This window comes from Neoarius graeffei, chromosome 9 (genome assembly GCF_027579695.1).
Source record: "Neoarius graeffei isolate fNeoGra1 chromosome 9, fNeoGra1.pri, whole genome shotgun sequence".
NCBI lineage: Eukaryota > Metazoa > Chordata > Actinopteri > Siluriformes > Ariidae > Neoarius > Neoarius graeffei.
The window spans coordinates 60,307,679-60,333,013 of record NC_083577.1 but is presented as its reverse complement, the minus strand read 5'-3'; the positions used below and the strand labels follow the sequence as shown (position 1 = coordinate 60,333,013).

The 25,335-nt window shown below is 39.9% G+C and overlaps 1 protein-coding gene and 1 non-coding gene across 2 annotated transcripts in view; one reads left to right on the top strand and one right to left on the bottom strand.

Moving 5' to 3' along the window:
* The window catches only part of myo3b (myosin IIIB), a 122,231-nt gene that overhangs the window by 46,070 nt on the left and 50,826 nt on the right, over positions 1–25,335 (bottom strand). The window contains exons 14-18 of the mRNA XM_060930568.1: positions 18,855–18,934; positions 6,245–6,322; positions 5,820–6,025; positions 1,261–1,372; positions 583–745 (exon numbers count right to left, since the gene is read on the bottom strand). Coding sequence (XP_060786551.1) covers positions 583–745; positions 1,261–1,372; positions 5,820–6,025; positions 6,245–6,322; positions 18,855–18,934 — 639 coding nt within the window. The remainder of the gene's footprint in view (positions 1–582; positions 746–1,260; positions 1,373–5,819; positions 6,026–6,244; positions 6,323–18,854; positions 18,935–25,335) is intronic.
* LOC132892232 (U7 small nuclear RNA) lies at positions 12,365–12,420 on the top strand. The gene has a single exon (XR_009655415.1). It is a non-coding gene; the product is annotated as a U7 small nuclear RNA (small nuclear RNA).

Genomic DNA, 25,335 nt, shown 5'->3' with positions numbered 1-25,335 from the left:
ACAACAAATTAATCCATCAACGTGTAGCATTCAATTTATTCCGGACCATTAAAGACGCCGCCTTCCGCGTAGAATCATACGTCATCCTCGCCGCCATATTGGATAGGTCAAAGCGGAGAATAAAGATTAGCTGCGTTTAACTGTACCAACAGGTTTGCCGTCCAAACGAGATCACATGGGATTACCTTTCACAGGTGAGACTGGAAAAATACTTTTCATTGTATTTGGTCATTATAATGTAATTTTACGAACAGATTTTCCTGACTTTGTGGCTAATATGAAGTCTCGCGCATAATAGTTTATGCGCATGCGTCCTTACTTCTTCTATTGTTCTGGTGTATCCGAAGGGACCGTCTTACAGCGCCCCTAGAGGTGTGGCATGTGTATTGCATCGTTTTCAGCAAGCGTTGCGTTGCCATATGGACCTGATATTTTACTGATCGTTGCCCATTTGGACGCGATATATTTTTAAATAACATCTCGTTGCCGTTGTCGTGTGGATGTAGCCTCAGTTGTATCTATTAATCTAAGAACAAAGTAGAAATCCATGGATCCCATCATGCCCCTGTATCTGTGCTGTACCTGACTGGATGATGATTGCCCTATGATTGCGTTTCTCTTTGTCCCTGCGGTATCTCCGAGCCCCCAGCCAGCCTTTAGTGTAGGCCTGGATCACCACTACCCGAGCCATCACCTCTCTCAGCAACAAATTCAGTTGCTCCACGTGGTAGTACTTCAGAAACACCTGTCTCTCACACACACACACACACACACACACACACACACACACACACACACACACAAAAACATGGTGCGCACACACACACACACACACACACACACACACACACACACACACACACACACACACACACACACATATATAATACACATTCATGTGCAGAGGCTACGTTCACCTCTCAAAAACACACACAATGTTTGCAATCAAGGGGCTTATAGGGGAATAGCACTCTTTGAACTTCTTATTTTTTCCAAAGCTGCAGATGCCAACCATCTGGTCAATTAGAGTCATAGATAACAACCCCTCTCTGCTTAGGGATTTAACTCTTCAGAGAGAAAGAGAGAGAAAATGAAAGAGGCTGAGAATGAAAGATGGAGCAAGAGAATCAAAGAGCTGAATTTGTTTTGTATGCAATGGATGGGGTGGGAAAAACAGCCTTATGTTGTGTAGAACAGGTATTTCATCACCCTGTTGCCCAGCTGATTTAGTCAAGGGTGTGCAGTCAATGATGAGTGTACCTTTGTCCTGCCCAGAACCCAGTTGTCCAGCTTGGCTTTTTGTAAAATAATGACAACATTTTCTTTACTGCTCACTGGCATCTGATGGGCCCGGAAAGCCAGGTAATAGTACCTGAGGAGAGAAAAATATATTATTAATCATGTCATAAGAATCAGTGCATGTAATCATGTAAGTGTATACTGGGTTGTCAGATTCACAGATGCAAAAACACACACTGGTTCAGCACCCTTGTCTTCTGCTTATTACTTACATTACCTATATTATAGCTGTCCCATTAACCCATATTAACTTACAGTTAAACAGCATCACTGATTTAAAATATTCAGTATACACTCACAGACCACTTTATTCGGAACACCAGTGCACCTGTCTTTGAAAACCAGGCAGGCTGGTCTGAGTATTTCAGAAACTGCAGATCTCCATGGATTTTCATGCACAATAGGCTCAAGTTTACACACAATAGTGCAAAAAAAACAACCAACCAACTAAAAACTTACAATGAGAAACAGTTCTTTGGATTAGGAAAAAAAACCCTGCTGATGAAGTTTGGTTTGAGTTGACAGGAAGGCAACAGCTACTCAAATAATTACTTTTTATCAGAAAAGCATTTCGGAATGCACAACACATTGAACCTTGAGGCAGATGGGCTCCAACAGCAGAAGACCACATTGGGTTCTGAACCTGTTACACAAGAACAGGAATATGAAGCTACAGTGGGCACCAGAGGGGGGACCGTCATGGCCTTCTAGGCCTTCAGAGAAGGCTCAAACATATCAGCATTTCAAGTGCTATATTTAATTTCTTTCATAATTTCATTATAATTATTCTCTTCTCATTTTAATTTGGCCTCATTTTCTATCAAATTTGCTTCAGAAATGAAAGGGTTACTGTCTTGAAAACATTAAAATCGAGTTATCCAATAAGTTTAATTTTTATTTATTTATTTATTTATTTTTGTCTCTAGGTTGAGAAGAGTTTAGAGCTGGCTCACTCATTGGTTAGGACTTCATTGCTGGGATAGAAGACCATGGTTGTGTATGTTTATGCAGGAAGTGACAGATGAATTAACCAATCAGATTTTGATTTATAGTGGGAGGGACCAAAAATGTATTGTCCTAGGCCTTCTCAAAGACCAACATTAGCTTAACCGTGAGCCGGCGCTGTTAGCACAGCAGTGAAGTAACCTTTCCAGCTGGTGTAGCATTCATCAGTAGTGTTAGCGAATGCTAATAAAGCAGTCAAGCCAGTGCTATCAAAAGCAAGTAGCACAGGCAAACTAAGATTTCTTCTCTAGACTCTTATTCCACGCAAACTTGCCACAATATTTTTCACTCAGACTTCAGTATTCATTTCCCCGTGTAATTTACTTATGGCCCTTTTCCACTACCCTTTTTGAGCTCACTTCAGCTCGCTTCAGCTCACTTCAGCCCGACACGGCTCGCGTTTCTACTACCTCAGAGCAGCACGACTCAGCTCGCTTCAGCCCTGCTCAGCCCCCAAAACTCGCACGGTTTTGGAGTAGGGCTGAAGCGAGCCAAACCGAGCCGAGTGGGGCTAGGGGCGTGAGCAGACACTCCCCTGTGCACTGATTGGTGAGGAGGAGTGTCCTCACATGCCCACACGCGCCCCGCGAGCACGCTGGGATCTGTAAACACCGTAAACCCGGAAGAAGAAGAATTACGAATTACGAGAATTTCTGAAGCCTTATGCGCCTCGCCTCATCTATACGCTCTTGCCAGTATCTGTTGGCATTGTCGGTGACAACAAGCCACAGCACCAAGACCAGCAACACTAACGACTCCATGCCCTCCATGTTTATTGTATACTATCCGGGTCGTGAGACTACCGCTTAAAAGGTCACTGATGTCACTGTTTGCGCCGCCTAACGACATCACATGACGTCCACCCACTTTCGCTAACTCCACCCAATGTGTCCACCCACTTCCAGCCAGCACGGTTCAGCGCGGTTGTAGTCGAAATGCAACTCCAACAGCCCCACTCAGCTCGACTCAGCCCAACTCAGCACGGCATGGCTCAGCCCAGCTCAGCCGCGTTGGTAGTGGAAAAGCGGCATTAGTTACTTTTAAAATCAATATTGACAACTACACACAACGAAGCTACCTGGCAGCCTGCTGCTAATCCCTTGCAAAATCCTTTGCCCTGTTGCTTTTTTGGTGTGTCTGGCTAAGTTTTGGCTGAGCTGAAGTCCCAGCTCTAATAGTAATGGTTCGCCACTGGTGAGCACCATTCATTCATTCATTCATTCATTGTCTGTACCGCTTATCTATTGAGGGTTGTGGGGGATCTTTAGCAAATCCCAGCTGACACTGGGGAAGAGGCAAGGTACACCCAGGGCAGGATGCCAGTCTATCATGTGGCTACAATGGGAACTAGCAATTTTTAAATGTTTATTTCTACTCATTACTCTCAAGTCAAAATGACCAGAACATATTTCTGTAATACACCATAGGATATCCATATAAAATGATTTGTTTGAAGTGGCACGGTGGTGTAGTGGTTAGCACTGTCGCCTCACAGCAAGAAGGTTCTGGGTTCGAGCCCAGTGGCCAACGGGGGCCTTTCTGTGTGGAGTTTGCATGTTCTCCCCCCGTGTCTGTGTGGGTTTCCTCCGGGTGCTCCGGTTTCCCCCACAGTCCAAAGACATGCAGGTTAGGCTAATTGGTGGCTCTAAACTGACCATGAGTGTGAATGGTTGTTTGACCCTGTGTGTTAGCCCTGCGATGACCTGGCAACTTGTCCAGGGTGTACCCCACCTTTCGCCCATAGTCAACTGGGATAGGCTCCAGCTTGCCTGCGACCCTGTAGGACAGGATAAAGCGGCGAGAGATAATGAGATGAGATGAGAAATATTCATTTTGGAAAGATCACTTGAGTGTTGTTCCATTGTTGGTTTAAAAATGGTTTAGCTGTGGGGTAAAAACATTCTCTGCATTAAATAAAAACAGTTGAGTAGACATTTAGCTATGGACTGTTATATAGTATCTATCCATTGTTTGAAGTTGGACAACTTTAGAAAGCTGTTTGACTAGTAAGCATGAAGTCTGAAAGACTAACCCTTGATTTGCTGTGTTTGCAGTGTTCACTGTTATTGTGCACTTGAAAGCAGCAGTAACAGCAGCAGGACCTAGGTTCACTGTTCACACACATCAAGCCTCATGAAGGGGCAGGTTGATACCGGGTGTTCATCTGCTTTGCAGAGGAAGATAACAACTATTGTGTTTCCAGGAGAAAATCTCTCTTTGATACAGCAGTACCCACTGCCTTTCATATTAATTCATGTTGATACCTGTAATCTCTTTGATGATGGATACAAAGAGGGCACTTCCATGACTTCAGAGAAGGCTTTGATAAAGTCATACAAATTTAAGCTAGTTTGTAATGGAGTTACGTATCAGGGCCTGTTCCTCTACTGCCTTGGTTGGAGAATTATGAAGTGTACTAAACATGGATGTAATGGTCACAAAACATTGCATGGACAGTCATGAAAGAAAGACCGAGTCCTGGGAAAAACTAAATAACCAGGACAGTCCTCTGATCTGAAAGATAACAAGAAAGAGGAGGAACGCCTGGAGTTTGTTGTGTCCCTTTTGGAGGAGCACTAAAATGTGTGAGATGCTAATGTGGATGACCTACATGTAAATTTTTTATTTTAGGCTGAGGAAAAAAAAAAGCCTGAGATAAGGAAATAGTTGGGGGAAAAGTAAAGAATGTGTTCTAAAGGCTTTTAAAAGTTTTTTTTTTTTTAAATTCAGCATTCTTCAAAGTACTCCACAGCTCTGCTGAATTCTCTAATTGGATTGGTCAGAAAGTATTGATTAATTATACAATTATATGATATAGTTTTGTTATAGAATTAAAAGTGCTGATTCTGTAAGCGTAGCTCTGATAGCACTTCCAAGGCAAATCACAAGTTTATTTCAAAGACATTATCTTTTTCTATAGTAACAATTGATTCACAGGGACTTGGCAAACGCTCAACATGGAAGAAAACTAAGAGAGGGTTAGAAAGTCGACATAAAACATTTTTTTCCACATCAACTTGGTAAAATATATCTATGACTTCTTATAATAGAGATGGTAAAGTACATTACTAGCATTTGATTGGCAAATTTTGGTCCCAATGTGTTTTCCCTGTCATTTTTGGTTGTTTTTCAGAATTTAGTCATGCCAACATTTCATGGGTTTTCCCAAACTGTCAGAAAACTACTATTTCAGTCATAAAATACTTTTCTGTAAAGTCCTGTCATTAAAACAATCTGTGCACATTTATCTGAACATGCACAGCTGGACTTGCCAATAAATCAGATACTGGAGATCTTCCTTTACATCCATTTCCTTGCTGTCCTCATTTAGGAGCTACTTTCCTCTGAATCTTCCCATCCTTCGCTTAGGGAGTACAGAGTTTTCCAATTAATAACTACACGTTACTGAATCTGTCCCACTTATTCTGCCTAATTAATAAGCCATGTTTTGTGTGATAGGGCTTGTCGTACAAGAGTTCCTGAGTGGCTGCTACAGCAGCTCTGAACTCTCCTACCTGTTAACAAAGTCATCAAAGGTGATGCGGTGAGAGAAACCCTGGCGTCGGATGTTGACTGTCTCCAGGATTCCTGTGTATCGTAGCTGCACCATCACACGCTCTTGACAGAAGCGCAGAGCCTGGCGATCATCGTTGGGTTTAATGCAGCGCACAAAGTGAGGCGTGCCCATTACCATCTTCGACAGCAGATCCATCAGAGAATACTAGAGAAAAACACAAACACACCTCACAATAAAAATGGCTAAGAAACATGGTCTATGAAACAAATATTGGAAGAATACAGTACATGAAAGCCATTATTATAAAGTACTTATAATTATCCCTTTAATTGTATCCAAATTGTCAGTGTAGTTAATTTCTCCTAAAAGTCTTATAGTGCCAATGTGGGACAACAAATGATGCCTGATTTAGTGGACACTCACACGGAAGTAGGACGCTACAGTCTGTCTTCTCATGTTGGTGGTCTCCTCTGGGTGTCTCATCATCTCCATGGTGTCCACCTAAAACAAACACCAGTTTTAGTCCATCTACACACACACACACACACACACACACACACACACACACACACACACACACACACACACTACGTTACTTGACAAAAAAAAAAAGTTGCCTTTTGGATTTAAATAAACAAATACGCAAGAGCCATTGACTGGATAATTACTGCAGTGATTAATATTTTTCAATTCTTTTAACCCTAACTGATGCAGTGAGTAGCTTCTCGTTTCTTTAATAACCATGTTGGAAAATGTATCCTGTGATCATGGAAAAGGTTATTGTGTTTCAGGAGGGTCAAATTATTGGTCTGCATCAAGCAAAGAAAACAACTAAGGAGATTGCTGAAATGACTGGAATTGGGTTAAGAACTGACCAACGCATTATTATAACCTGGAAGGATAGTGGTGACCTGTCAACGTCAAAGAAGAAATGTGGTTGGAAAAAAATCTTGACTGACAATGATCAGAGATCACTTACAGTAAATGCTTGGTGAAGTCAAATTGTAAAAAATTAACGGGAATTCATGACTACGCATAATAGAGAAAGTAAGAGCATTTCCACATGCACAATGCGATGAGAACTCAGAGGATTGGGACTAAAGGGCTGTGTGGCCATAAGAAAGCCATTTGTTAGTGAGACTAATCAGAAGAAAATGCTTCCATTTGCGAGGGAGCATAAAGATTGGACTCTGGAGCAATGTAAGAAGGTGTGTCAGGGTAAGAAGGGAAGCACATGAAGCAATGCATCCATCATGCATAGTGTCCACTGTACAAGCCTCTGGAGGCAGTGATATGATCTGTGGTTGCTTCAGTTAGTCAGGTTGAGGCTCAGCAATGTAATGGGGCAATAGACTGGAGTCAGCTGATGATCTGAATGTACTGTATGACTAGGTTATCCCATCAATGGATTTTTTCTTCCCTGATGGCACGGGCAAATTCCAGAATGACAATGCCAGGATTCATCTGCCTCAAATTGTGAAAGAGCGGGTCAGGAAGCATGAAGAATCATTATCACATGAATTGGCCACCACAGAGTCCTGACCTTAAGGCCCCATTGAAAGTCTTTGTGATATGCTGGAGAAGACTTCACAGAGTGATTTGACTCTCCCATCGTCAAGACAAGATCTCTGCAAAAATTAATGCAACTCTGGATGGAAAAAAATATTGTGACATTACATAAGGTCGTTGAAACAGCGCATTGGCAAATGAGTGCCATAATCAAAACTAAAGGTGAATCAACAAAATATTAGTGTGCATGACTTTTTTCTTTGGCCAGGCATTGCATACATCATATATTATGTATAGTAAATCTGTGACTTGCAAAAGTTAGGACTGAATAAATGAGTCCTAATAGGAAAAAAAATTGCACAAATGGAAACAATTGAGAGTGATTAAATGCATGAGAATGGGAACAACATGTATTGTAAAATCTACACAGGTCCAGTATTATTGTTCAATATATTGATGTGTTTAACACATGGTTAAATCTTTCTCCCCTCTGGAATTGTAAATGCACTATAATGGAGTAATATGATCCAATAAAATAGGATAACAATAATGTCAACTTAATTGTCTGTGGCTTACAAGAAAATAAACACTTAAAACCAACATCATGAGGGCAGGATTAGCGAAAGTGTACCAGTGACATTAATACTTCAGGGTACTTTTTTAATAATGAGCCTTGTCATCTCAAACCAACTTCTGCTTCTCAGCAGTGTTTTAACAAGAACACAATATGATCATCTTAACAGCTATCTCCTCTCCTGGACTCATCAAATTTAACGATGTGATAAATATTTTATGGAACATCTATGCAGCAAAGTGCATATCTTAATACTTCATTTCATCTGAGCAAAGCAGAAAGGTATGCCCAGAATTTTATTTCACTGGCCCTACATTCTTTAATTGGAGCTTCTGACAGTTGATTTTGTCCAACATCTCTGAGAAAAAAAGGGGGAATGAGACTGGGTCCTGTGTGACTGCTTTAACAAGATCGTCCTCTCTACATCTGTCCTAATTTTGGCATTGCTTGTAACTTGCTGAAGTTTCATATCTGCCAATTTTGCAGTTTGTAAAATTACTACAATATTCATTAAGCATTTTTAGCATAAGCTAAATTCCAGGGAATTAATGATTTTTATTTGATAGAGTGCCTTGCAAAAGTATTCATGCCCCTTTGTGTTTATCCTATTTTGTTGCATTACAAGCTGGAATTAAAATGGATTTTTGGAGGGTTAGCACCATTTGATTTACACAGCATGCCTACAACTTTAAAGGTGCAAACTGTTTTATTGTGACACAAACAATAATTAAGCTGAAAAAACAGAAATCTGGAGTGTGCATAGGTATTAAACCACCCCCAAGTCAATATTTTGTAGAGCCACCTTTTGCAGCAATTACAGCTGCAAGGCTCTTGGGGTACGTCTCTATTAGCTTAGCACATCTAGGCACTGGGATTTTTGCCCATTCCTCAAGGCAAAACTGCTCCAACTCCTTCAAGTTAGATGGATTGCGTTGGTGTACAGCAATCTTCAAATTATGCCACAGATTCTCAACTGGATTGAGGTCTGGGCTTTGACTAGGCCATTCCAAGACATTTAAATGTTTCCCTTTACAAACCTTTTCAAACCTCTTGCTGACTCAAACAGGTTTTCCTCCAGAATTTCCCATGTATTTAGTGCCATCCATCTTTCCTTCAGTCCTGACCAGCTTTCCTTTCCCTGCAGATGAAAAATATCCCCACAGCATGATGCTGCCACCACCATGCTTCACTGTAAGAATGATGTTCTCAGGGTGTTGGGTTTGCGCCACCCATGGCATTTCCCATGATGACCAAAAAGATACATTTTTGTCTCATTTGACCAGAGAATCGTCTTCCATGTGTTTGGGAAGTCTGCCACATGCTGTTGGGCACTCTCCAAACGTGATTTTTTTTTTCCTGGCCACTCTTCCATAAAGCCCTACTCTGTGGAGTGTATGACTTAAAGTGGTCCTATGGACAGATACTCCCATCTCCACTGTGGATCTCTGCAGCTCCTTCAGTGTTATCTTTGGTGCATCTCTGATTAATGCCCTCCTTGCCCGGTCAGTGAGTTTTGGTGGGGGCCCTTCTCTTGTCAGGTTTGTAGTGGTGCCATGTTCTTTCCATTTTGCTATAATGGATTTAATGGTGCTCCCTGGGATATTTTTTTTATAACCCAACCCTGATCTATACTTCTTCACAACTTTGTCTCTGACCTGTTTGGAGTGTTCCTTGGTTTTCATGTTGCTTGCTTATTAGTGTTGCAGAGTCAGGGTCCTTCCAGAACAGGTTGATTTATACAGACATCATACGACAGATCATGTGACACTTTGATTGCACACAGGTGGATCTTAATCAACTAATTATGTGACTTATGAAGTGAATTGGTTGGACCAGCTCTTATTTAGGGGTTTCATACAAAAGGGGGTGAATACTTATGCACACTCCAGATTTCTGTTTTTACATCTTAATTATTGTTTATGTCACACTAAAACAACAATTTGCACCTTTAAAATGGTAGGCATGCTGTGTAAATCAAATGGTGCTACCCCTCCAAAAATCCATTTTAATTCCAGCTTGTAATGCGACAAAACAGGACAAACAGCAAGGGGGATGAATACTTTTGCAAGACACTGTATGCAAGGAATAAAATACAGTGGGGTGTGTCCATGACATTGATTATTTTCCTGTAAACAGCGCATCCCAAAGTATTTTATTCTTCTTATGCCACAGCAATTTAACAAACAAATACAATTTTTAATTCATTAAAGAATGATATCATACTATTTAACCATTTATAGGTCCATTTAATGTTGAAAGTTCTAGAGAAAAGTTGGTTCCTGTTGTTGCTTACATTACAGCTATAAACAGTTACTCCCTCGCTAGACTCTTTTTTTTTTTATCTCTTTTGACGTTAATAAAACAAAACACACAGTTTGTCATTTTACAGAGAAACCAGAAAGTGTCTCCGTCCTGAACTTTTTTTCCCATGGTGGAAAGCTTACCGACTGTTATAATACCAAACTTCTTTCATTAAATGTTAAATAAATGTCTCCTTCCAGAAAACTTAATTAAAAAATTTTTTTAATTTAAAAAATAATTTTTGATTAGTTTATTCAGGGCGGCACGGTGGTGTAGTGGTTAGCGCTGTCGCCTCACAGCAAGAAGGTCCTGGGTTCGAGCCCCGGGGCCGGCGAGGGCCTTTCTGTGTGGAGTTTGCATGTTCTCCCCGTGTCCGCGTGGGTTTCCTCCGGGTGCTCCGGTTTCCCCCACAGTCCAAAGACATGCAGGTTAGGTTAACTGGTGACTCTAAATTGACCGTAGGTGTGAATGTGAGTGTGAATGGTTGTCTGTGTCTATGTGTCAGCCCTGTGATGACCTGGCGACTTGTCAAGGGTGTACCCCGCCTTTCGCCCGTAGTCAGCTGGGATAGGCTCCAGCTTGCCTGCGACCCTGTAGAAGGATAAAGCGGCTAGAGAAGATGAGATGAGATGAGATGAGTTTATTCAGTTCCTGTTAATGAGCTGTTACTATAGAAATTATAATGTATTGTAATGAACACATTAATACAAACCAATCATTGGAATTATTGTTGGAGCTGTTCTGTTACAAAAAAAATTAAGCAACACCACCTGAGCAATCAGATTCAAAAACTTAATTTTAAAAATATTTTAAACGAGGTTGCATTAGAATATAGCAAATGTGCTGAGCCACTTGTATTAAATTGGTTATCATAAATCTCATCTCATCTCATCATCTCTAGCCACTTTATCCTTCTACAGGGTCGCAGGCAAGCTGGAGCCTATCCCAGCTGACTACGGGCGAAAGGCGGGGTACACCCTGGACAAGTCGCCAGGTCATCACAGGGCTGACACATAGACACAGACAACCATTCACACTCACACCTACGGTCAATTTAGAGTCACCAGTTAACCTAACCTGCATGTCTTTGGATTGTGGGGGAAACCGGAGCACCCGGAGGAAACCGACGTGGACACGAGGAGAACATGCAAACTCCGCACAGAAAGGCCCTCGCCGGCCACGGGGCTCGAACCCAGAACCTTCTTGCTGTGAGGCGACAGCGCTAACCACTACACCACCGTGCCGCCCGTTATCATAAATCATTGCATCAATTTAAAAGACGATCATGGCCTTAAATGAGCAATAAGTAAACCTGAATCTACAGATTTCTGTCTTCATCAGGCATGCACAGACACTTCTAATCACTTTGAACCTGTCACATTACCCTGCCTTAAAGATATAATCTCCCATATGAAACCTACCACATCTCCCCTTGATGTAATCCCGTCAAAACATTTTCAAGAAACATTTGATGTCCTTGCAGCATAGTGTTTTATCTATTATAAATTATTCACTGGTGACCAGCACAGTTGCTCAATGTTTCAAACATGCTATTGTCCAACCTTCTGACTGATCTTAAAACTATGATTACTCTCCAAAGTTTGGGAAAAAAGTATATATTCCCAACTAGTCCCATTCCTAAATACAAATAATATATTTTAACTCCTTCAGTCAAGTTTTAGGGCATTTCAGAGCACTGAATCTGCACTTTTAAAGGTAACAAATAATTTAGTGCTTGCTTATGACGCTGGTAACTGTGCCATTTTAATTCTGGTAGACCTCAGCACAACCTTCGACACTACAGATCATGATGTGCTGATTGCATGATTGAAACATTATGTAGGTATTCAAGGTGCAGCACTAGATTGGTTTGTCTCTTACTTCAAAGAATGAGCCTTTTCAGTTAATAAGTGAGTTCTTTTCCTCTGTGGTTACTATTAAATATGGCTTACCTCAGGGGTCTATTTTGGGACATGTGCTTTTCTCTATATACTTGCTCCTTCTAGGAAATATCATTCGGAAGCACATCATCAGCTTTCAGTGTTATGCTGATGATACGCAAACATATCCGCCATCGTGGCCTAACAGTCCAGACTCCCTGAACAGGTTTCACAACTGCCTGAATGACATCAAAAGTCAGATCTTCAATCACTTCAGACAAAAATTTGCTCTTTTAGTATTTGTCCAGAAGGTTTCTTTAAAAGAAGAAGCCCACTGGGCGGCATGGTGGTGTAGTGGTTAGCAATGTAACCTCATAGCAAGAAGGTTCTGGGTTCAAGCCCAGCGGCAGACGGGTGCCTTTCTGTGTGGAGTTTGCATGTTCTCCCTGTATCTGTATGGGTTTCTTCTGGGTGCTTTGGGCTCCCCCACAGTTCAAAGACATGCAGTTAGGTTAACATGGGGTGGCCTTGGGCTGAAGTGCCCTTGAGCAAGGCACCTAACCCCAACTGCTCCCGAGGTGCTGTAGCATAGCTGCCCACTGCTCTGGGTATGTGTTTGTGCTCACTGCTCACTTGTGTGTGTGTTCACATGCAGAGGATGAATTTCACTGTGCTTGAATGTGCATGTGACAAATAAAGGCTTCTTCTTCTTCCAACTGAATGACAGCAAATCTGAGGTGATTTTATTTGCCCCCCAAACTGACAAAAAGCATTACAGGAAGCCTGCGTTCCCTGTCTCCATATGTTAGACCTTATGCCAGAAATCTTGGTTCATTTTTGACTCTGATTTTAAATTTGACAAACAAATAAATGCTGTTGTTAGGAGTAGCTTCTTCTGACTTAGGGCAATTTCAAAAATTGTCATACCTCTCTCACCAGGACAAGAAAAAAATTGTTCCTGCTTTTATTTCAACTTGCTTAGATTACTGTATTTCACTGTACACTGGGATCAGTTAGTCAGGCTTCAAGACAGCTCTATTGTCAATACGTCCATATACAAATATACAGTGCATTGAGGTTCTGTTTCCCTCAGTCTCCCCATGGTGCATTTATAGAGAAAATAGAAGATTACAAAATAAGGTATCTATCTATCTATCTATCTATCTATCTATCTATCTATCTATCTATCTATCTATCTATCTATCTATCTAGATAGATAGATAGATAGATAGATAGATAGATAGATAGATCTAAACAACATAAATGATCTATCTAAACAACGTAAATGACAAGACAAAAGCAGGTACAAAGTGGCAATTGTGCATTTGTGTGCAAATATTAGCTCGACAGTTAGTCCAAAATGCTGCTGAACAATTTTTAATTGGTACAAAGAAAAAGGACCTCATTACTCCTGTCTTGTCCTCCCTCCATTGGCACCTAGTTCAGTACAGGATCCAGTTTAAGATTTGATTGTTTGTTTTAAAGCTTCTTATACAGCCGATTTACTGACTCCACTTACTTCAACAATCCACAAGATTGTTGAGGTCCTCTGACCAGCTTCTTTTATCCACTCCTAGGTCATGGTTGAAAACAATGGGTGGCTGTGCATTTGCAGTGGCAGCACTGAAGCTGTGGAATAGAGGTCTGCGCGGGACAGAATTTTCAGTCCCACTCCCGCCTGCTCCCGCATTGTGCAGTCCCGCTCCCGCCCGCTCCTGCCCGCTCCCACAAAGAATTATGATTTTCAGTCCTGCTCCCGCCCGCGCCTGCCATATTTTGTCCCGCTCCCTCCCACAAATCCCGCATGATGCAGACGTTCGCGTTATTTCTCACGAAAGTTCTTGTCATTGGCTTGGGGAATTAAACATGCTGAGCTTAGCTGAGCTCTCCACTGACCGATCCTTCACCTAGTGCATGTAGCGAGGGTGCGCATTGCCAGGCACCTCTTTTTAAAGCAGCACTTACTTCTGAAGCACTGTGAGCTTCACTAGAGGAGCTCTGCTCTTCTGCCATGATCGGAGATCTCAAACACGGAAGAGCGGAAAGGAATCGGAAATGTACGCGAGATTACTGTAGACCACATCCGCAAATTTAGGCATCTTAAAATGTTTTTATTAATGCCAAATAAAATATCCAGCACAAATTATATATGATAGACATAAATTAATAATTTATAAATTTTATTTTAAACACGTTTTTAGTTAGCGGTACTGCAGCTTATCACCTCTCCCACCCGCTCCCGCATTGTGCACTCCCCTTCCCGCCCGCGCCCGCAATGAGCTTTCAAAATTTGTCCTGAGCTGCACTGCTTTGCATCTGGTCCCACGGGACTCCTGCGGGAGTGCAGGGCTCTACTGTGGAATAGTTTACCATTGAACATTAGGTGTTCTTCTTCAACTGTACTTTTCAAATCTACACTCAAAATCAATTTGTTTTCACTTGCATTTGAAGCAACTTCAATGGACCACTACAGTCTGGAAATTTGTGCTGGTTTTATACCTCCTATTATTCCATTTTATTATAATAGTTTTATCATGTTTTATTGATTTTATCAAATATTATTTTTGATTAGCATACTGGTATTGGTTTTTAGGTTTTATTATTTTATGATTACCTCCAGCAACTTTGTTAGAGGAGGTTATATTTTCGCCTGTTTGTTTGATTTTCCCAATGTAACTCAAAAAGCAATGAACGGATTTTGATGAAATTCTGAGGAAAGGTGGGCCATGGACGAAGGAATAATTGATTAGATTTTGGTGCAAATCCAGATGTGGATCCAGGATCCAGATACTGTATGTATGAAGATCCAGGATTTTTTTTTTTTGGTCTGTTCCCAATGTAACTCAAAAAGTAGTGAATGGATTTTGATGAAATTTGGTGTGCAGCTTTAGTATTATCCCAGGTTCAAGTGCTTTGATTTTGATGTTAATATGTGGCTTGGTGGAGGTATACACTCTCCAGATGCCCTCCTAGTTTTATAATTGATGCATCTCTTTCTATTAGTATTCTAGGCATGTTGTACCACAAAATAAACTGTGTATGTGTGGCGTATGTTGGTTTTATGCCTTTTATTTTATGCACAATGTAAAGCATTTTGGTCAGCATGGCTGTAGTGTTGTATAAATAAATTTGACTTGACTATGATTAAAAAAAAAAGGAACCCCAGAAACCAACACCCACTGATGGTAAATTCAGAAAGGTTTAACGAAGGTTTAACAATCTTACCTTTTTCTGATATCTAGGAGACTGAGAGTAGAAAGGGGCATTTGGAAACAGAGGTAAAAAGAACAGATAGATGAGGAGTTAAAGTAAGTATTCACATGGAGGCCAGATACAGGGGGGTTAAGATAGTGATATTCACATTAAGAAGATATTAGGTGTGTCTAGAACAGAAGGCAGCTGTGTCTCGATGCATTGCTATGCTGTCACTCAGTCAGTTCTGTTATAAAGCAGTGTTTATAAAGCTATAAGGAAGCAGACTGAGACAGGCTTCAAAGCCATAAAACGTCACTATGTTGCCAGGTTACTAGCACATGCTAACAGTCACTAATCTTAAACGTCTGTTACACCAGATATAAAATTAGGCTATCTCTTGGAAAAACAGAATGAATATTCTGTGAATGCACCCACTATTTCTTGCTTGAAATGAACTGTTAAGTAAAAAAAAAAAAAATTACACTCACCAGCCACTTTATTAGGAACACCAATACACCTGCTGTTTGATGCAGTTATCTAATTAGCCGATCCCTTGACAGCAGCACAATGCATAAAATCATGCAGATACAAATCAAGAGCTTCAGTTAATGTTCACTTCAAACATCAGAATGGGAAAAATTGTGATCTCTGTGACTTTCACTGCTGCAAGGGTGCTGTTGCCAGATGAACTGGTTTGAGTATTTCAGAAACTGCTGCTCTCCTGGGGGTTTTCACACACAACAGTCTCTAGAGTTTACACACAATGGTGCAAACAACAACAAAAAAAATATTGAGTGAGCGACAGTTCTGTGGGTGGAAACGCCTTGATAAGAGAGGTCAGAGGAAAATGGCCAGATTGGTTCGAGCTGCCAGGAAGGATATAGGAACTCATAACAACTCTTTACAGCTGTGGTGAGCAGAAAAGCATCTCAGCATGCAACAGCAGAAGACCACACTGGGTTCCACTCCTGCCAGCCAAGAACAGGAATCTTAGAATCAAAAACAAGTTCCTACTAAAGTGACCGGTGAGTGCATAAATAATTTATTTGTCCACAAACTGCTCCCTCACATCCCAGTGTTTTCTGCTGCCATTTTAGTCTTACAATACAAACTTAGCATTTTAAAAATAATTTTGGACACACCTAATATGTTAGAAATAATATGTGATCACAGTTATAATTGTTACTGAATCAGAAAGGAAAATCAAACAAGTGTGGAGGTAAACTTGATATCATACACAGAGTAGAACACTGCAATAGAACATTACAGTGATCGTTAATCATACTTATACCACAGCGCTATGGAATTTTCACATCTATTTGGTCAGAAGGTGTTGAGTTACTATCAGGTTTCTTTAAAGAGCATCAGTTCAATGCTCTCCTGCTAATATGTTATAGTTACTAATACTAATTCTCTATATGGTGAATTTGCATGTAATTCAAGCCTAATAATGAACCTACAAGTCCAAACACATTTAACAAAGAAAAACACAGTTTTTCTATATGAAAAGGTTTGGAAGGAAAGACCAAATCAGTGATCTGAGGTAAACCTATCCTTTTATACACAATGCAGTGTTCAGGACAGAGGACTTCCAGTTTATCGGTTACTGTATCTGACAAGCTGCATTTTGTCCGAACTTGGAGAGAGAGAGAGAGAGAGAGAGAGAGAGAGAGAGGCTGATGAGAGAATGGCTGTTTATAAGGAAATAATGCTTTCCACAATATTAAATTAATTATAAACAGACAAAATGACACCTTTTTTTAAATAAATGTTGGCAAATCACTGTGGTATAAGAGAAAGAAATCACTTCAGGATGTTCAGATATACAACCCTGATTCCAAAAAAGTTGGGACAAAGTACAAATTATAAATAAAAATGGAATGCAATGATGTGGAAGTTTCAAAATTCCATATTTTATTCAGAATAGAACATAGATGACATATCAAATGTTTAAACTGAGAAAATGTATCATTTAAAGAGAAAAATTAGGTGATTTTAAATTTCATGACAACACAGCTCAAAAAAGTTGGGACAAGGCCATGTTTACCACTGTGAGACATCCCCTTTTCTCTTTACAACAGTCTGTAAACGTCTGGGGACTGAGGACACAAGTTGCGCAAGTTTAGGGATAGGAATGTTAACCCATTCTTGTCTAATGTAGGATTCTAGTTGCTCAACTGTCTTAGGTCTTTTTTTGAAGTATCTTCCGTTTTATGATGCGCCAAATGTTTTCTATGGGTGAAAGATCTGGACTGCAGACTGGCCAGTTCAGTACCCGGACCCTTCTTCTATGCATCCATGATGCTGTAATTGATGCAGTATGTGGTTTGGCATTGTCATGTTGGAAAATGCAAGGTCTTCCCTGAAAGAGACATCGTCTGGATGGGAGCATATGTTGCTTTAGAACCTGGATATATCTTTCAGCATTGATGGTGTCTTTCCAGATGTGTAAGCTGCCCATGCCACACGCACTAATGCAACCCCATACCATCAGAGATGCAGGCTTCTGAACTGAGCGCTGATAACAACTTGGGTCGTCCTTCTCCTCTTTAGTCCGAATGACACGGCGTCCCTGATTTCCATAAAGAACTTCAAATTTTGATTCGTCTGACCACAGAACAGTTTTCCACTTTGCCACAGTCCATTTTAAATGAGCCTTGGCCCAGAGAAGACGTCTGCGCTTCTGGATCATGTTTAGATACGGCTTCTTCTTTGAACTATAGAGTTTTAGCTGGCAACGGCGGATGGCACGGTGAATTGTGTTCACAGATAATGTTCTCTGGAAATATTCCTGAGCCCATTTTGTGATTTCCAATACAGAAGCATGCCTGTATGCGATGCAGTGCCGTTTAAGGGCCCGAAGATCACGGGCACCCAGTATGGTTTTCCGGCCTTGACCCTTACGCACAGAGATTCTTCCAGATTCTCTGAATCTTTTGATGATATTATGCACTGTAGATGATGATATGTTCAAACTCTTTGCAATTTTACACTGTCGAACTCCTTTCTGATATTGCTCCACTATTTGTCGGCACAGAATTAGGGGGATTGGTGATCCTCTTCCCATCTTTACTTCTGAGAGCTGCTGCCACTCCAAGATGCTCTTTTTATACCCAGTCATGTTAATGACCTATTGCCAATTGACCTAATGAGTTGCAATTTGGTCCTCCAGCTGTTCCTTTTTTGTACCTTTAACTTTTCCAGCCTCTTATTGCCCCTGTCCCAACTTTTTTGAGATGTGTTGCTGTCATGAAATTTCAAATGAGCCAAAATTTGGCATGAAATTTCAAAATGTCTCACTTTCGACATTTGATATGTTGTCTATGTTCTATTGTGAATACAATATCAGTTTTTGAGATTTGTAAATTATTGCATTCCTTTTTATTTACAATTTGTACTTTGTCCCAACTTTTTTGGAATCGGGGTTGTAGGAAAATAGTCAATTCTGGGAAGGTACCCTGATCACATGATTCCATCATTAATTATTTTCCTATAACACCTGTCCCAGCATGTTTTATTCCTTTACATGTAAACTGAAGAAAGGTGGGGTAACATGTGATGTGTTTGTACATACCTTGGTACGTCCCGCATGGAGCTGAGGAGGCAGAGATCGGGATGCTGCAGTGACTTTGGCTCTGGAGGTGGCCAGGTTACCTAGAAAACAACTGCCACGTTATAGACCTGTGTAAGTTTTTATAGCAACACTTATAAAGTGGATCTTTTACAAACAAAGTATGCAGCATAATAAAGGTCAGTCTAAGTCACAACTTAAAATATACATCTCTATACAGCAGAGATGTAACACAATGCATTATCTGTATTTGTATTGTATGCAAAATATTTACATCCATTTACATATTTGGATTTAAATCACAAATGTGGATGGTTTGCACCAAAAGTATTTTTCTTTAATGTGAATCTTATCATTAAGAAACTGCCTAAGAAACACAGGAAAACACTTTATATTTAAAAAAAAAACAAAAAGGCTGCTATAATTGTTTAATCATCATAAATGTCATTTCAATGATCATTTTTCATTCACAAATGAAAACAATAATAATTTGCAGAGCATAATGTTATTCAGCCTTTGAACCAGATGCTCTGTGAAATTTTCAATCTAATGAGAGTAATGAGTAAGCAAGCTCACTGTTTAAAAGGAACAATGCGCTTCCCAACACAATTTCCAACCGACCGCAACAGCCATCTAATAATATTTCATGAGATTTTCTTCAGTTTGGGGGTTTGGTGCAGTCCAGAAAGATCAGAAAAGTTAACTGGACACACTAGCAAAATCTTCTATGACGTTCAGATGAAGTTCTTCTGTTAGTCTTTGTGCAGTTTTTGAGCTGTAATTGGGGTGAGAATTTTGATTAAACGGCAACCCTCCCTATGAGCTTCTGTGAGCTGTACTTTAATGCCGGGATTAGAACGCACAATATTTTTGTCTTTCACGATGGTTACCATGTCAGATAAGGCAATCAAAGTGCCATAAATTCTTGTCATGTCAGAAGACTGGGAACATGACAAAGTTGACCCTGACCAATCACCGTTCAATATAATAATTATATTCTCACCAAACATCATTCACATCCTTGCATGTAATTGAGGAGGAGACTCAAGAACTTATGAGAACATGGCTATCAAGGAACATGTTGTACAAATTGTCAAACTGGGCGAGAAAATTCTGACATGCCAGACTTTTCATCAGGGTGTTGTGGGATGCCCAGACGCCACAACTCTTTTCTTTGATTAGGACACACTACAAGGCCTTTTCATCATTGCTTACATTCATTTTTGGGCCCAAAGCTGGAAATTTCTTGGAGACAACAAAACTGTGCCAAAACTGGGCTGAATTTATGTTGTTTGATCCCAGAATTCAGCTACATTAATGTAAAAACCTTGCATTTACATAGAGTTCTTTATTTTGTCCTTTGGGATCCAAACATATTAAACAACCTTTTGGCAAGCTTTCTAAGAAAAAAAAAATCACCAATTAAAAATAAATAAATAAATAAATAAATAAATAATAATAATTCACTTATTGTTCATATCTGTATTCTTATTTGTTTAGAACACATTATCTGTTCAATCTGAATACTGCATTTGTACAGTATTTGGTTACTTCTCTATGATACAGTAGCAATTATTTAAAGGACCTTTAGACACACAGATCTCCACTGATGACGTTTAAACCTCTTAAAACACTAGAACCGAAAATGCAAATCACACAACAGACACAAAACACAGCAATACAGGAAACTACCCAGAAAAGCATCCTCATATTTCCTTTCTCTCTCTCTCTCTCTCTCTCTCACACACACACACACACACACAAAACACTGTTTCTACAGGATATGCAGTCCCAGTGTAGCACATGCATGGCAGTCTGCGTTTCAAAACTTTCTGCACAAGATGTCCAAATGTTTTCTCTGGCTGAGTCTTCAGAGGCTAAACTCTGATTAATGGTACTGAAAGCAGCCTTTGAAGCAGGATTGGTGACATCAAAGTGCTAATCCATGGGTGGCAGGAGTTTTATAATGAGTGGGAAGCATTTTAACACATTTCAAAGGCTCGACTGCATGAATAAACAATAGCACCACAGATGTGCCACACACCTTTAGAAAAATACCCACTGCAAAAATGGAAAGCAGCATTAACCCAGTGAACGCGTGTGCATGCATGTGTGTATGCAGTCTAGAGGAATCTGGGGCTATAAAACTACTATACTGTACTGTGTGTTTTCTAGTTTGCAACTCAGCAGATATCATTTAAACAAAGGGCTTGTCAGGCTTTCATAATTTTACAATTTCTCACCTTCCTTTTAGAGTGTGTTCTACAGTGGTGCTTGAAAGTTTGTGAACCCTTTAGAATTTTCTATATTTCTGCATAAATATGACCTAAAACATCATCAGATTTTCACACAAGTCCTAAAAGTAGATAAAGAGAGCCCAGTTAAACAAATGAGACAAAAAATATTATACTTGGTCATGTATTTATTAAGGAAAATGATCCAATATTACATATCTGTGAAGATTCTCAGTCATCCAGGTCATAGTAAACTGTGGGTGGTAAAAGAGAGCAACTGGACTTGCTTGAAGATTCTTGAAGACGTTTCATCTGTCATCCGAAAGGCTGAGGAACTGAAGAAGCCTTTCGGATGAGAGGTGAAACGTCTTCAAGAATCTTCAAGCAAGTCCAGTTGCTCTCTTTTACCACCCACAGATCCAATATTACATATCTGTGAGTGGCAAAAGTATGTGAACCTCTAAGATTAGCAGTTAATTTGAAGGTGAAATTAGAGTCAGGTGTTTTCAATCAATGGGATGACAATCAGGTGTGAGTGGGCACCCTGTTTTATTTAAACAGGGATCTATCAAAGTCTGATCTTCACAACACATGTTTGTGGAAGTGTATCATGGCATGAACAAAGGAGATTTCTGAGGACCTCAGAAAAAGCATTGTTGATGCTCATCAGGCTGGAAAAGGTTACAAAACCATCTCTAAAGAGTTTGGACTCCACCAATCCACAGTCAGACAGATTATGTACAAATGGAGGAAATTCAAGATCATTGTTACCCTCCCCAGGAGTGGTCGACCAACAAAGATCACTCCAAGAGCAAGGCGTGTAATAGTTCATGAGTTCACAAAGGACCCCAGGGTAACTTCTAAGCAACCGAAGGCCTCTCTCACATTGGCTAATGTTAATGTTCATGAGTCCACCGTCAGGAGAACACTGAATAACAATGGTGTGCATGGCAGGGTTGCAAGGAGAAAGCCACTGCTCTCCAAAAAGAACATTGCTGCTCATCTGCAGTTTACTAAACATCACGTGGACAAGCCAGAAGGCTATTGGAAAAATGTTTTGTGGATGGATAAGCCCAAAATAGAACTTTTTGGTTTAAATGAGAAGCGTTATGTTTAGAGAAAGGAAAACACTGCATTCCAGCATAAGAACCTTATCCCATCTGTGAAACATGGTGGTGGTAGTATTATGGTTTGGGCCTGTTTTGCTGCATCTGGGCCAGGATGGCTTGCCATCATTAATGGACCAATGAATTCTGAATTATACCAGCGAATTCTAAAAGAAAATGTCAGGACATCTGTCCATGAACTGAATCTCAAGAGAAGGTGGGTCATGCAGCAAGACAACGACCCTAAGCACACAAGTCGTTCTACCAAAGAATGGTTAAAGAAGAATAAAGTTAATGTTTTGGAAAGGCCAAGTCAAAGTCCTGACCTTAATCCAATCGAAATGTTGTGGAAGGACCTGAAGCAAGCAGTTCATGTGAGGAAACCCACCAACAACCCAGAGTTGAAGCTGTTCTGTACGGAGGAATGGGCTAAAATTCCTCCAAGCCGGTGTGCAGGACGGATCAACAGTTACCGTAAACGTTTAGTTGCAGTTATTGCTGCACAAGGGGGTCACACCAGATACTGAAAGCAAAGGTTCACATACTTTTGCCACTCACAGATATGTACTGTAATAGTGGATCATTTTCCTCAATAAATAAATGACCAAGTATAATATTTTTGTCTCATTTGTTTAACTGGGTTCTCTTGATCTACTTTTAGGACTTGTGTGAGAATCTGATGATGTTTTAGGTCATATTTATGCAGAAATATAGAAAATTATAAAGGGTTCAAAAACTTTCAAGCACCATTGTACTTGCTGTCTCGTCACTCTCACTAACATCATGGCATTTCTGTGTTTGTGGAAATGTTGATCATCCATCATTTTACTGATCATTTTGAACAAGGACATTATGTTTTCAAATTGTCCACAACCACAGTGAGTGTAATTTGTCCTGCATTAATCACTACATGTCACATCTAATTAGAGCTCAGGAATTCATCAATGCTAGCCAGCAGGTTTAGAGAAAAAAGTCAACTGATGCATTTCCATTTCTGTCACAACCCCACGGACACGAGAGACTTAGTAAAAAAATATGGACTGTGTTTGAGTATTTTGAGCTGAATATCCTCTGTACTACAGTATAACACTGTACTGTCAGGTTAAGAAATAACACTCAGCAAGTAACAAGACAGCGTCCAGTGGAATAGTACTGTCGCAGATACTGACCACCAAGCTGAAGCTCTGTACCTATTTAAACATTTCTGAATGAGGAAGTCTTTACATGTACTTTAACAAAAGCTCCAAGAGTGACGCATTACTTAGTGCAATATTCATAGACAGTGGAAGAAAAGCATGAGGTGGCCATTCTAAATATGTTTTTTTTTTAGTTTTCATGGTTTTAGTTTTCATAGTTACTGAAAATTAAAACTATAAGAAATTAATAAAATTAATGCTAAAATTAAATTAACAATAACAATAAATAAATAAAAATAAAACCTACAACAACAATAGGAATTATCTCTGAAATGAACTAAATAAAAATAAAATCTTTTGAGAGAAGGATTCATTATATCCACAGTACCAGTCACAAGTTTGGACACACCTTCGAATTCAATATTTTTTCTTTATTTTTATTAATTAAAAGACACTTCATGTCTTAAAGTAATAATGAATGTTGTTTCTCTTTACTTAGCTGAGCGGTTCTTGACATAATATGGATTACTACAGTTGTAGAATAGGGCTATTTACTGTATTTTTCCATCCATCCATTATCTGTCGCCGCTTATCCTATTCTACAGGGTCGCGGGCAAGCTGGAGCCTATCCCAGCTGACTACGGGCGAAAGGCGGGGTACAGCCTGGACAAGTCACCAGGTCATCACAGGGCTGACACATAGACACAGACAACCATTCACACTCACATTCACACCTACGCTCAATTTAGAGTCACCAGTTAACCTAACCTGCATGTCTTTGGATTGTGGGGGAAACCGGCGCACCCGGAGGAAACCCACGCAGACAAAGGGAGAACATGCAAACTCCACACAGAAAGGCCCCTGTTGGCCACTGGATTCAAACCCAGAACCTTCTTGCTGTGAAGCGACAGTGTTAACTACTACACCACCGTGCCGCCTGTGTATTTTTATTATTTATTATTTACTGTTTGATCTCAAACACATGAAGAAGGCAAGAAATTGCACTAATTAACTTTTGATGAGGCATACCTGTTAATTGAAAATCATTCCAGGTGACTACCTCATGAAGCTGGTGAAGATAATGCCAATAGTGTGCAAAGCAATATCAAGGTAAACAGTGGTTACTTTGAAGAATCTAAAATATGAAACTTTTCTTAAAAACTTTTTTGTTTACCACATAATTCCATATATATTCTAAATGTTATTTTGTAAGTTTGATGTCATCAGAAAAATGGGAATTATCTCTGAAACTAAGTAAATGAAAATGAAATACAAAGCAAACAAATTACTTTTGTATTGTTTTAGGTTAGTGTGGAAAATGATGGCTAACAATGCTACCAAAAATAGAAATAAATAAATAAAAATCTCACTAAACCTATATTTACTACCTTAAACTGAATTTCCAATCCCACCTGAGAATAACAAAAATCAGCACTAGTTTAAAATATGATGCAGTACTTTCAGACGGCTAAGCTAATGCCGTAAGACCCTCCAACCAGTGCGAGGTCATGCTCGAGCTGGCCAAGAACAAGTTTAAATACAGTAGCACTGTGATCATCTGAACTTATCTGAACTACTGAGTACATGCAGAGCTCTATAAGCACTGTCGATGCCTATATCAACATCCCAGTGTTATAGATTCAAATGAGCATTTCAGTCTCCAACTGTACTGTACTTTGATCTACATCAATACATCTCTCCATCTCCTACTTTCTCTCTTTCTCTATAGATAAGTGGCTCATATTTGTCATGATGAATTAGTAAGACTGGGAGAAGCATGCAACGTCATTACATTTTCATGCCGCATCCACACACTCACATGAAATGGATTTCTGCAGAAAGGAAAGCTGACAGCACACCTCCATGTTCATTGAAAATGACTGTCATGCATATATTGTTACAGTAATATTGCATTGCATAGACACTAATTAGGGCCCGAGCCCTATAGGGCGAAGGCCCTATTGATCTTGTTCGGTTTTTTATTATTATTATTATTATTATTATTATT